The sequence below is a fragment of the Trichoplusia ni genome, chromosome 13 (assembly GCF_003590095.1).
Source record: "Trichoplusia ni isolate ovarian cell line Hi5 chromosome 13, tn1, whole genome shotgun sequence".
Taxonomy (NCBI): domain Eukaryota; kingdom Metazoa; phylum Arthropoda; class Insecta; order Lepidoptera; family Noctuidae; genus Trichoplusia; species Trichoplusia ni.
This window is the reverse complement of record NC_039490.1, coordinates 1,836,227-1,850,451: the sequence shown is the minus strand read 5'-3', so window position 1 is coordinate 1,850,451 and position 14,225 is coordinate 1,836,227. Positions and strand designations below refer to the sequence as shown.

The following is a 14,225-nucleotide window of genomic DNA, read 5'->3' as shown; positions in this document are numbered from 1 at the left end:
CCTTTATCTATCTCCCTACAGTACTTGTAGTCTGATAGGCATTCACTATAATTAGATTTTACACATTTTCCAACTTAAAACTCAGTGAGTCAGTTCAGAGCGCTGCGAACATAAAGTCATCGCTCTCCACTCCTCTGAGCGGCGACGAGCACTAACAATACAGTTTCCTTCGCCATTTCACTCACATTTATTTTACGACGCCTACATAAAAGGCGGCCTGCTGTGAAATTTCATTAAAATCGGTAATAGACTGTGACGACACCGCGCTCACAAACAATATAGTATTTATGTGTTTACGGAACTTTATACTCTAGAGTTTTATTATATCAAAAGTGAAGGCGAGTCGTCCTTTGAAACTCTTAAATAAGAGAAATCTTGATCAGAAAAAACGTAGCGCCCGAGGCCTCCGAGGATTAATTACTGACGCAGCGATATTAAAGATGAAGACGAGGTCTGCCGGAGAACGACACTCAAAGAATAAAATTAAATAAACTTGATATTATTTGAATTTGGTTACCTTGGAAATGTGAGCTGTGTTCCATTAGGAAAATCAGGAATTATACTTTCGTACGATATAAGAATTTCAGTAAGGAGAGACGATAAGTTAAAACAAATATGGTGCACGGACGGACGGACGTCGCTGACTAAAATAATGCCAACAGGATACAACTTGGGATATTTTTTTATATTAATAATCTTAGTTGGAAGTTAACGGTTCAAAATTATTCAGGTAAACATTAAAGCCATTCTCAATAAATCTGAATCTGGTAACATCGATAACTGGAGTACGTACTCTCCCATATTCCAAACGAGCTCTCCACTTCACAGTGATGGCTCACTGTAACTCGAGTATTTCTGTACACCCGCGACGTCACGTAAATACATCTGTGGCATTAACCCTGAGCAAGTCGTAACTTGTTGATACATCGAACACTTGTAGATCACTCCACAAGTGATCTCCAACTATTTTGATATTTCTTCCTGAGGAGATCTAATGGCGCTGTACCGGCTCCGGTGTTGGCGAGCTGCCAGACTCACTACTATTTTATTGGTGCTTTGATTGGAACAGTTGAAATGTAGTTTCATGTTAAACGTTAAGAGAAATACGTTTAACTTGGCTGTTAATGACAGTGAGAAGTAGGGGTGCGTGTAATTTGTGTCAGGGTTTAAGATGTGAATTTTTCTAACTTTAACTTTTAGTTATTGTAATAATACCTATGCTACGTTTTTGTATTTGTATCAATTGTGTTTGTATGCTGTGTTATTTTATTAACCTAAAAATGACAAAGCAATATAATAAATAGACAGACTCGTAGATATTAAAAAGTTCTGTAAGGTCAGGTCAGTGACAAGCGCACGTAACTATTATTAAAACTGATTTAAGTACGGAACGAACACTACTAATTGCCTTGTTTAACTCAAATCATATACCCAATGTCTGGTCTATAACTCTATACAAATAGTTCAAGACATGCGTATTTATTCTATTATCTTTCTTAAGTAAATTGCCGGCATTTTCTACACCAATATTTCAATACTTTATGGCATATATTGTTGGTCTCTCTCATTCTTACTGTATGATTTACTTTGAGATGAGGGTTCCGGAGCCAAGTCTATCCGAGTCACCGCCTTCTTTGTTGTGTTGGCAGTTGTCCAACATGTGGGTCTTTAGGAGCCCGGCGTACTGTTGGCAGCTGTTGGCCGCCAGGTGGCGCGGGCTTCCTTTCTTGTGCATTGTATATTGGAAGCGTTCGAAACACAACTTGGCAATGGTCGGCTTTGACGTTCTGTAACTTTTGTAATTGTTTGGAACACTTGGACAGGGCTGAAGACATCTCGGCTGTTTATAATACAAAAAGAAAATTGTTAGAAAATTGTGTGTGTTGTTGTATTGAGTTTATGGTTAACTCGGTTTTTTGAGTTGCTTAAAAATGTTATGTTACAGACTAATTCAAGTGACCCAAAATTTACGGTTAGGTACAGTGGAGATGAGTACCTATTACGCGCTAACATTTAAAACGGTTTCTAACCCTTATGTTATATGTCTGTCCTACACAATAGTCTATCGGTCGCCTCACGTCCCACCAGGGTCAGACCTCAGCCAGGCTTCCTGTGCCTCAGACCCTAACACCCTATTAACACTATCCGACCTACACACTCCAGATAATACGGCGCCGGGTGGACGCCGGACGTCCGTCACCGGCCGCGTCCGGTCCGCATCCGTGCCGGGTCAGGTGAAGGCAGTGGTTACGTTAGGCAGTAATCGTTTTTTTATACGAACATTTTTATAAGCGAGCCGAAGGTGTTTTATTGAGGTCCGGGGATAAATTGGTATGAATTTTGAGTAGGTCGTATGAGGAAATGTATTAAATAAACTGTTTGGGTAACACGTAGAACAGGAAAAGAATGAACGTGTGGGGAAAAAGGGAAATCTTATGAAAGTCAGGGGACTTTTCGATAGAGATAATTAGGGTTTGTAAACATTTAAAAGAGATGCAAGATTGCGTTTACTAACTTTCCGCAGCTCATTTAAAAAATATTATTCCAAGATATTGTGTCCTCTTTTTCTCATATAAGTCGTTTTATTTTAAAACATATTTTCTTAAATATTTTCCCAAGTGGTATTCTCACAGGAATATGTAGTTTTGTAGAGTTTGAATACATTTGCGTTGGAAGCGGCGGCTAGGGAGGGTGGCGCCAACTATTCCACACAGACAATATTATTCTACCAGAACATATTCCAAAGTTTACTTAACTATTGCAAAGTTATTGCAGGTAAATGTTGAATTAGTTTACTGGAAATTATTTTAAGTGGGAGTTTGATAACCCGCGCTGATTGTTTTAAACGATAAAAGTTTCTAGCACATAGAATAAGTTTCATGAATAAAAAAACTAAAGTTTGTAGAATGAGCAAGGTGGTTTGACTTGTACTGCAACGAAATACAATAAAACTACGTTTTATAGGATCGTAATAGCTAAAAGCTAAAGCCTACTGACCTAGAACATGTAATCTCTGCACCACAATGTCCTCGCATCGGGTCACCGTGCACCGGCCCGCAACGGCTACATGAATTTAATGGCGTCCAATCCGCGTGAATTTAATTAAATCGCGAAACCCGCCGAAACGCTCTGCGGAATTATAAGTCCCTTGCAAATAGGGCTCTAATAGAGCGGGGGTGAGTCGAGGGGTTGAGCGGGTTGAGCGGCGGGGGCGAGTGAGGGTTAAATTGCGGTCAGTCGGGGATTAGCAGAAAGTGTTCCGCGGACTGTTTAACTGTGAACGGATAAGAATGGGATGGGATTGCTTCGGGAGAAGGTTTCTGTTGAAAGTGCTTCGTTAGTTATCTCTTGAGAGGAGTTGGTAACTATCTATACCTAGGTGTGTGTCAATGTGTACACAGGACAATTCCCTTAGAAAAAGCCACGAAATCACTAACAATAATGTTCTACACATATGTGTATAAATGGAGGTATATAGGAGGCTTTTACGCTGTACGGCCTAATAAAGTGTGAGCAGTTAATATTTAATCCCTTAGAATTGAGGCTCGCTCGTAAAATTATTACCATCACCCATAACTTTCTTTATACGTCGCAGAAGGCGCCCTAATGGAAAATCTTGATGGCACATCGATAATTATGCGTCATAAACTGTACGAGTTACCAAACCTGTACTGATTCATATCGAGTCAAAATGACGATAGGTCTTTTAGCTTCGTAAATATCAGAATAGCAAAGAATGTTTGTGAAAGTTTCCAATAAATATCGTGTAACTCATAACTTGGTTACTCAATACTTTAATAGTCCCGTCAGAGGCTCCATCCCCTCCTAAACGAGAAGTGGATCACTCTAACCCTCTTAAATCTCTACAAAGACAGCGCATATAACCGGTCGGCGGCGGTCTATCCCGGTTCGCGCCGGTTCAGGCCGGAGCCGACCGCCAAACCTTTTGCCACTCGACTTATAAAAGGCTTTCAAGAAACCAGCGCTTGTTTGGGGAGCGCTTAAAGCCTGCCTCCATGCTATCGACTCTTTTTTTGTTTAGTTCTTTTTGAATATTCTCGCCATTACGACGTGACGGACTTTAAGCGGCGTTTTTACGGAGAGCTTGACAGTTAATGAGTCTGTTCCATATTTTTTTATTGTAGAAATATCATCGTCAGACCGGCACTCGTTTTATAAAATTAATCCATTCTTATACTGCTTCTTTTCCAAATTAGAAATTAGGAATAACTCTTTATTCCAACATTCGGATATTAACTAAAACGTATCCACAGAAAGCCGATAAACTTCGCCCATAGCATCAGTAACGCTATCCCAGCTATCTGCAACAAAATTCCCATTCCCCGCATCGCCAATAGCACGCTTCGATAAAATATATTCAAAGTTTGGAGCGCTATCGCGATGCGGGCGCGGGTCAAACTATCCTCGCCATACGAATGTAAACACATTTTTATTACGGAGCGATAACATTCTCTGTTTATGTATTTATGAGGCTGACCGTACTAAAGGGTCGTAAATACAGTTTTGCTGACCGTACATGATAAGAATAATCCGATCTTGAGGGTGACGGAGCTGGTGCGCCTGCAGCCTCAGGGAAGGCAATTCAATTGGATGTCGGAGGTAATGAGATCTCGGTGCCGTCGTGAAACACTATTAGGTTATTAGAGACACTGGAGATACACTTATATATAAGTAATATGTTTGTATGAACAGTAGTAATGAATAATTATAATAAATTGCTGTCAATAACGAATTGTTGACATATTGATGTAAGTTGTAACATTTAAACTTGTGCATAGTTTACAAAACACTTTCATTGATGTGGCCAATTTTTCAATCTAAACAAAAAGTTTTGGCGATTTATTGTTTACTATAAACATCCTATGCCAACCTTCGTGAGACACCGATTTGTTTTTGTCAATCCCATCAATATCTCTGTAAAATTATTTAATGGAGAATTTAACTAAAATGTAACAAAAATATCTTAAAGTTGTAACCCAACCACCCTAAACAGCTGTCGGCTAGTGAATGTTTAAATCGTGAGATAAGGCGATGCACTCAGACTGTAGGTAAGTGATAAGCAACATTGTAAGCGCAGTTAGCGACAGCTGATAGCGACATCACTGCGTTACCTAGGCCCGGGTTCACGGTCAGCGGCGCCGGCCAGGGGGCGTTTGAGACATGAACAGAAAAGAGTTTGTTAAATGCTGTCATATCTCAATTGTTGATCAGTCTTATACAAATGATCGATTAAGGGTACTCGATTACCGTAGCCTCGTAATTATCAATGAAATAAGATATAAACAATTTTGAAAACTTTCCAAACTATTTCGAAAATATTGTGTCTGTTGTTATCACAGGTCACACGTTAATCTGTATGACCTTAAAGTACATCTGCTTTTAGGAGACTGTTCAGATACCTAAGTACTTAATGTTTCAATTGATAATGTAAAACATTGTAGTCCACCGCTGTGACCGCCAGTCCGCTGTTTCAAGACTCACCATATTTGGTACTCTCTCTCTGTTACTCATGTAGTTTCCTGTTGTTGTGAAAAGGATACATTCTGAGGTTGCCGCCTTTGTCGCCGATGGCGAGCAGTTTCTGTATGGGGTCCCATGCCAGCGCCGTCGGCGAGAATGGGAACCCGTGTCGAAATGTCTGTAGACAACGAACACTTTGTTATAAAAATATTTTAACATAATTCTTTACTCAAGGAAAGAGTTGCAAATAAAGCAAAAACACAATTTACAAAATTTCGTAATTTGGTGCGGCAATGAGATAAAAAGAAAAAAAACGAATAAAATTTGTGGCAAACATTGAAATTCGGAACGCTAAGTGAGAATTAGGTTTGAATTTGGACTGCCCACAACCCGCCCGCGCCCGCCGCCATATTGCCTAAATAAATATTGGATACAGTTTCATTACGTTTATTTATATTCGTTTGAAACGCTTCCACGCCTTACGGGATTAGCGAATTGAGGTGAAATTTTACGCGTAGATATCTTAAAATAAAATGAAGGGTAGGGCACTTTCACGTCGGATAAACATCGCTCCCGAGGGTACAGGATGATCGTAACAAGGCAAAATTGATCATTTAAAAACCTGCGCCGAAATAAACCTTTGATAAAAAAGAAATTGTTCGGCCTGATTTATGGCAAGCGTTAGATACATTAATATACATTTACATAATTTGAAGAATATGTGAGTATGTGTATGTGAGTGTTTAATAAATCTTTCACGTCTATAAAAAGAAAAAGATTTGAAATACCGCTGTCATACAAAATTTTAAAAACTACACTAATGTTATCATCTAAACCCCTTATTCCTTGACAAAGTTAATAGTAGAGCACAGTACACGAGCGCATGCTATGAATACCGGGGCGGCAGCCAGGTGATAAGCGCTGATAGCGGCCAATGTTGATTGTTTTGCGAAGCTGTATTGATTAAACTTTCTAAGTTATGACAGCGCGCTATCTCCGCGCCGCCGCCGCCCGCACCCGCGCGGCCCCCGTTGGGTGACATTGTATCTTATAATGCAATTAAAAGTATATTGTTCCCGGATTGTTTTTTATTTACATTTACTCGATCAACGGCGGGATATTAGAAACTTATCATTAATTGAGTAAGCCGATTACTTTCTTCGGATCAGGGCTGTCTGTGATGACGTTTATTATGACTTTATACATACATGATGTTCAAGAAAATGCATCGTCAGGACTTGTAAAGGACAGATTGACGAGGTTGAAAATATTTGAAAATTGTGATAATATCAGTTCTTTAGAATAAAATATTTCCAAAAACTATTTCTATACAGTCGATATTTGCCAAAAGTGTGAGAGCTTGAACCATTCAACAAAAGGATTACAACCCAACAGGCTATGTAACGGCAATATTAACGTTGACAATGATTTGAATGCGTCGGGAGGTTGTTATTACTGGCGAATGGCGTGATCTTCTCCCTCCCATGTCGCGGCCGGGGGAGGCCTCATTGACAGCTGACATCAATTTGTAAGCCGTTGACGTGAATGAGAAAACGATAACGGTAACACTTGAAACGAGAAACAATTAATACGGGAACTTAAAATAGACTTTTATTATAAATTGTTAATTGATTATAGGTAAAGATATTAATAAGCCTCGGAGTACATGGGGGCGTGCAAGTCACTGATATCCGGCAATTTCAGTCTTCAACCCGCTGTCGGCATACACAAATTATAATGTTGCCGACCGTTTAGCCGCTAACTACTGCTTTGTATAAACACATACTAATATTGTATGTTTTTATGGGATACAAATGTGCAAAGATTCGCAGAATTGGCAATTCAACATTAAAAAGATGCACATATATATTCAGAATCCAACAATTTTATTACCTACTGCTGGTTATTGACACACCAGCTAAGGATTTATTGCTAACTGAATTCTTTTGTATATCTAAATAATTTCACCATAAAATCGGATTGAGGAAGGAAAACGTGCCAATCGTTATATTTATACATCGGACTATAGGTAAACAGTTATAAATAATGTATGAGGGTATTTTATGAGGAATCTAACCCAGCTCAATATGTATGGGGTTCCGCCCCACTCGGCATGTAGGCAGGAACTACAGCGGTCTTGTGGGCTACCATGGAACGAAAGACAGTATTAAAACATATCTGCGAAATACAACTTTAGTTCGTCCACATAAAGACGGTAATGCAGTAATGTGCCACTGATGAGCACTCGCCGGAACATGGCTACGTCGGTATCATTTGGAAGCTGTTTTTCATGTCCAAATATGAAGGCAAAGTAAAATATACTTCCGCGACCATAAAGAGGAAAAGAAAAGTGCGCCTCGTATTATAGATGGTAAAACACGCCTTTTTATAATATGTACTGCACAGATTGTTGGAGTATACGTTTGCAACACGTGACACCATTTACAACAAATACTAAAAAGAGCACTTTTATTGTGCTAACACAAAAAAAAACACAAGAGTTCAGAAAACAGACAAGAAAAAGCAAAAGACGTCTAAATAACATACAAATCCAGATGTCAGACGCAAAATACAAATTACAGTTATTACAGGTGATATCTCACGTCTGCGAGATAAAGCAGTTGTTTTACTGCAAACGAAGGTAATACCAGTGGCGTAGACTAGAGCCTCTAGCTTCGAGAGGGATCGCGAAGTATTGGGACTACCTCACGCCACCGGTAAGGGCATCGGTGCAGCGAGAGGTTATCGCCCAATACAACAACAATGATAATGACGTGCAAGCAGATAATAGTGAAAAAATAACAGATACTAGAGTATAAAAAGGGGATGCTGGGAGTGGACAGGCACAGTCGTGGTGTGGCAGCAAACATGAGGGTACTAGTTCTTGTGGCCTCACTGGCCCTGGCCGCGGCCTCCGTGGTCAAAGATGACACCACCGTGGTCATCGGGAAAGACAACATGGGTGAGTCCTCTATACTTAACTAATACTACTTGTCATCTCGCACATTACCAAGTGAAAAAAAATTACATATCCCCAGCAGTACGATAAACAGTTACCAACATTATAAATTACTCAAATAGTCTCAGACTCTCTCTAGTTCTCAGAATTCCAAATGCCAATCTCATCCAAACTAAACTTTATGTCTGCAATGTTTTTCTATTTCGTCAAATCCAATTTTGTGGAGGGCTTCAACCCTAGGGAGTGTTGTAGGCTAATATCTTATTAAGAAAAGTATTGTGTTTTTGCGAAGATACTGTTGCGTCTAGCATTCGGTGTAAATACACAAGATTTTTTTTTATTAATTGCAAAAACGGATAGAAGATATGTAAAATGTTTCGAAGACTTAGTAAATAACAAACAGCTATGCTAATTAGAATATTTTTAAGTTGGTTAACAGTAAATCAAATTCTGTACTTAGCGATGATTTCTCATAAAACAGTTTAGATTTACGAGCTCAACTTGCTTCGGACAGTGAAAGAAATGCATAGGCAAAATTAATTACTTCAAGGATTGAACGAATCGAACCTAAAATGACCCGCGATGCAAAATCTAGTGTCATTTGATAGATCCTTAATTTGACAGCTAGTAATAAATCACGATCGGTTTATAATGTCATATATCACAAATTGTTAAAAAAATATTTTCAGTGACTATGGATATCAAAATGAAGGAGCTTTGCATCCTGAAGCTCCTGAACCACATCCTGCAGCCGACCATGTACGATGACATCAGGGAGGTGGCCCGCGAGTGGGTCATCGAGGAGAACATGGACAAATACCTGGTAAGGGGTCCGCCGAAAGATATTAATCTAATTTGTAGCTTGTTTATAGCTAAAATTTATTTTTAATTTCTTTTGTTGTTTTGCAGAAAACCGACGTGGTAAAGAAGTTCATCGACACCTTTAAGATGGGCATGCTTCCACGCGGCGAGGTGTTCGTCCACACCAACGAGCTGCACTTGGAACAGGCCGTCAAGGTCTTTAAGATCATGTACTTCGCCAAGGACTTCGACGTGTTCATCAGGACTGCTTGCTGGCTGAGAGAGCGCATCAACGGAGGCATGTTTGTTTATGCCCTCACCGCGTGCGTGTTCCACAGGACGGACTGCCGCGGCATCACCCTGCCCGCGCCCTACGAAATCTACCCCTACGTATTCGTCGACAGCCACATCATCAACAAGGCTTTCATGATGAAGATGACCAAGGCGGCCAGAGACCCCGTCATGCTGGACTACTACGGCATCAAGGTGACCGACAAGAACCTGGTCGTCATCGACTGGCGCAAGGGAGTCAGACGCACTCTCACCGAGCACGACCGCATCTCTTACTTCACTGAAGATATCGACCTCAACACCTACATGTACTACCTGCACATGAGCTACCCCTTCTGGATGACCGATGACATGTACACCGTCAACAAGGAACGTCGCGGAGAAATCATGGCGTACGCGTACACGCAGCTGCTGGCTAGGCTCAGGCTGGAGCGTCTCAGCCACGAGATGTGCGACATCAAGTCTATCATGTGGAACGAGCCCCTCAAGACCGGCTACTGGCCCAAGATCCGCCTGCACACTGGAGACGAGATGCCCGTGCGCAGCAACAACAAGATCATCGTGACTAAGGAGAACGTTAAGGTCAAGCGTATGTTAGACGACGTCGAGAGAATGCTCCGCGATGGTATCCTTACTGGCAAGATTGAACGCGTAAGTATTATTAAATATTGAAAATCATAAAGTGAAACTTCATTGAAGTTATCGTTTCTCTTGCTTATACTACTGTTACTTTCTACAGCGTGACGGAACAATCATCAACCTGAAGAAGGCTGAGGATGTCGAGCACCTGGCCAGGCTTCTGCTGGGAGGTATGGGACTCGTTGGCGACGACGCCAAGTTCATGCACATGATGCATCTGATGAAGAGACTGCTTTCTTACAACGTGTACAACTTTGACAAGTAAGTTATTAATTTTAATTATAAACTAAAGAAGCAAAAAGTTTTGGATATTTTTTACAAAACATTTCAAATTAACTAATATGATTGCTTCAAATATTTACTGTTTGTTTTGTTTGTCAGATACACATACGTGCCTACCGCCTTGGACTTGTACTCCACCTGCCTGCGCGACCCTGTCTTCTGGAGGCTGATGAAGCGCGTCACTGACACCTTCTTCCTCTTCAAGAAAATGCTGCCTAAGTACACCCGCGAGGACTTCGACTTCCCCGGTGTTAAAATCGAGAAGTTCACCACCGACAAACTCACCACCTTCATCGATGAATACGACATGGACATCACCAACGCCATGTTCCTTGACGAGGTTGAGATGAAGAAGAAGCGCTCTGACATGACCATGGTTGCCCGCATGCGCCGCCTCAACCACCACCCCTTCAAGGTCACCGTTGATGTCACCTCCGACAAGACTGTCGACTGTGTTGTCCGCATCTTCATCGGTCCCAAATACGACTGCCTCGGCCGCCTCATGAGCGTCAACGACAAACGCATGGACATGATTGAAATGGACACCTTCTTGTACAAACTGGAGACTGGAAAGAACACCATCGTCCGCAACTCCCTGGAGATGCACGGTGTCATCGAGCAGAGGCCATGGACCCGCCGCATTCTGGACAACATGATCGGCACAGTCGGAACTATCAGCAAGACCGTCGACGTTGAGAGCTGGTGGTACAAGAGCCGCATCGGCTTCCCGCACAGGCTGCTCCTGCCCCTAGGTCGCCGCGGTGGCATGCCCATGCAGATGTTCGTCATCGTCACCCCCGTCAAGACCAACCTGCTACTCCCCAACCTGGACATGAACATCATGAAGGAACGCAAGACTTGTCGCTGGAGCGTCTGTTTCGACACGATGCCGCTCGGCTTCCCCTTCGACAGGAAGATCGATATGACTCACTTCTTCACTCGTAACATGAAGTTCACCGATGTGATGATCTTCAGGAAGGACCTGTCGCTGTCCAACACCATTAAGGACGTAGACATGTCCGACATGATGATGAAGAAGGACGACCTCACCTACCTGGACAGCGACATGCTCGTGCGCTGGTCCTACAAGGACGTCATGATGATGAGCAAAGACGATATGATGAGGATGTAAGTTAGCCGCTAGACGTTGTCCGACAATTATATATAATAAATAGCACTATATAAATGTAATGCCTTGTTTCTATTACCGACACCTCGCAGGTACACCCCGTGTAGCATTACATTATATCTAACGAGATCGAGTTGAAAAGCAAGTCTCGCTGCAGTTAATAGATTCCTCTAATATTCATCTCGCTCGCCCGCGGGCGCAAATAAAACAAAATAAAAACACGAAATTTCAATTAACTTCTTCGTGAGGCGAGAAAACTTCGCCAACTAACAAGATTTTGTATTTAAGCTCCGAGGAAAATAAGGTTTTCTTCTTTTTATTAAAACTTTCGGTCTAATTGGTAGGTATTTCATAAATATTTCGTAACTCAGTAATAGTCCCGAAAACAAATCGACAAGGGACGGAGCAAGTCTCGGGAAGTGTGTCCTAAATAAACAAACAAAGTTAGAGCAAACATTTTGAGTCCCTTTGAACCGAGCCCTTTGACGCGGGCTATTCTTATTCCACATTTATGTTGGAAGCCGAAGGCGTGGAAATAACTGAAACTAGCTATTTTAGGTTCTCCTCCGACGTCAAGATAAACGGTGATGTTTAATTAGACAAAGGCCTGCTCTAAACAACGTTTCCCAGACGAGGAGCCTTCACTCGTCCTTTATACAACATTTATTACCATCAAGAACAAATACACAGAATTAAATTACTTTTCGTAAAAAGAGTTTATTTAAGAGTTTTCCATAAATGTCGGCTCTGTGATCGCTTCGCTACAGAATGTAATTCCTTGAACGGAATATTGTGTCAGATGTCAAGCGGCTCGACGTTTCAATTAATTCCAGTTCAACAAGTAACGATCTTATTACAGACGTTTATAGAAAAGAATCCATTTTCCATTGAAATCATGAAAAGGTTTCAAAGAGGGTTTAATTTATTCCAATTAGAGGCGGAGGAAGCCAAGCCGGCCACAAGGGACTCAAGCTTTGCATTGTAGGTAATTCTTACGATTGGTTTCTAATTAATGTTGATTTTACCTGTTCTTACTTAATTGTTACACATTAAAAAGGAACGATATTTAAAGAAACGAACAAAAAATGAAAGAAAATGAAAAAACACATATTATAGTTTTTCTAATTTTGTTTCGTTTATTGAAAATATTACTCGTTAACGGAATTTCAAACATGGGAGCATATAAAAACAACGGTTAAATAATCGTACTATCATAGAAAACGGTAACTCTCTGTTCAACAGTAAGTTAACCTCGCTACAAAGTAATGGCAGTTACATTAAAATTCCTTTACAATCGCTCTCATTCCGTAGGCTCGGCTCAGCGGGCAGTGTGCATGCTTCCTTATTGAGAAGCATTGTGACACGCTACATGCTGGCAACACCGGCACAAGCTTCCAATTACACACCTGGCAACATTCTCGATTACCCGTTAAATAAATGTTGAATTTCACAACATTTCGAAGCTTAATCTCTTGATATAGTTTTAATCCTTGTAATAATTATTTAATTCGCTGAGTGCAGCTTGCTCGGTGCACACGTATTTCAACATTTGATCTCGTGTGAAAATATGTGCTGGCATGGCAGACCGGACTTTTTGCCCGTAATAGAGCTGGCGCTGAATTAAATTCCTAGCGAATACTTCCACGATGCGGAAAAATGATCGTGTATTTTAGCAATATTTAGTGCAACAGCTGTGTTATTAGATAGGGGGAGATTGCATTCTTCACATCTATTTCTCATAATTAAAAGCTTTCAAAATATTTTGTAGCGAAATGGTGGGGTAAATTCTATATTAATTGAATACACATGATGTTACAACTTTAGAGGATGTAATGGTGCCAATCAAAGTAAAAAACTCCGAAAATTAGCGAAATTAGGTTTAATATAATAATTAGAAGTTACACGGACAATGGTTGTCAGGCAAGTGAAGGATGACATTGAATATTACTAATACGCGCCGAAACGCCTATGCCATTTGCAATAGTTACATGTTTCACAACTTTTTGCTATTCATTTAAAACAGGCGTTTACGCCTGAACATATTCCCGGCCGTTGAAAGGTAGTTTCAACCGTTTAAATCTTCAGCTGAGGGAAGTTTGCAGAGGCGCACAAAGGCGCGTCGCACGCAGCCCTTGGTGGTGAGGACGTCTGCCACTCTGGATATCCCGTCAGGTCCGGGTATGAGACGAAGTACGCGGCCGAGTTTCCAAGTGAGAGGGGGCGCGTTGTCATCAGCTAGCAGCACCATATCTCCCACGTCCAGCTTTGACGTGTTTGTCCGCCATTTTGTCCTTTGTTGTAATTCAGAGAGGTATTCCTTCTGCCACCTTCTCCAGAAATGTTGCCTCAGCTTCTCAAGGCGCATATAGCGTCGCAATTGGCCTTCCTTCACGTCTTCCAGGTTTGGTGTTGGCAGAGCGATCAGCGGTCGGCCAATGATGAAATGTCCTGGGGAGAGGGAAAGGAGGTCGTTGGGACTGGATGAGAGGGGACACAAGGGACGGCTATTGAGAATCGCCTCCACTTGTGCGAATAAAGTAGACAGTTCCTCGAACGTCAAGTGACATTCGCCTAAAACTCGTCGTAACAAATGTTTTGCCGACTTAACCCCGGCTTCCCATATGCCACCAAAATGAGGAGTGT

The 14,225-nt window shown here is 41.3% G+C and overlaps 2 protein-coding genes across 5 annotated transcripts in view; one reads left to right on the top strand and one right to left on the bottom strand.

The window, feature by feature from the left end:
- Positions 1-14,225, bottom strand: part of LOC113499801 (syntaxin-binding protein 5) — a 210,773-nt gene that overhangs the window by 43,280 nt on the left and 153,268 nt on the right. For all 4 annotated transcript variants that reach the window (XM_026880320.1, XM_026880324.1, XM_026880322.1 and 1 more), the window contains exon 2: positions 5,562-5,659. In XM_026880320.1, the coding sequence (XP_026736121.1) occupies positions 5,562-5,659 (98 nt within the window). The remainder of the gene's footprint in view (positions 1-5,561; positions 5,660-14,225) is intronic.
- On the top strand, positions 8,319-11,644 carry LOC113499802 (basic juvenile hormone-suppressible protein 1). The gene is made up of 5 exons (XM_026880325.1): positions 8,319-8,443; positions 9,130-9,263; positions 9,350-10,183; positions 10,272-10,432; positions 10,553-11,644. The coding sequence occupies exons 1-5, from the start codon at positions 8,350-8,352 to the stop codon at positions 11,583-11,585; spliced, it is 2,256 nt and encodes a 751-aa protein (XP_026736126.1). The 5' UTR covers positions 8,319-8,349; the 3' UTR covers positions 11,586-11,644.

Coding starts and splice junctions, on each gene's coding strand:
- LOC113499802 (XM_026880325.1), top strand. CDS start 8,350: ATGAGGGTACTAGTTCTTGTGGCCTCACTGGCCCTGGCCGCGGCCTCC. Junction 9,264..9,349: donor AGAACATGGACAAATACCTG/GTAAGGGGTCCG, acceptor GTTGTTTTGCAG/AAAACCGACGTGGTAAAGAA. Junction 10,184..10,271: donor TTACTGGCAAGATTGAACGC/GTAAGTATTATT, acceptor TACTTTCTACAG/CGTGACGGAACAATCATCAA.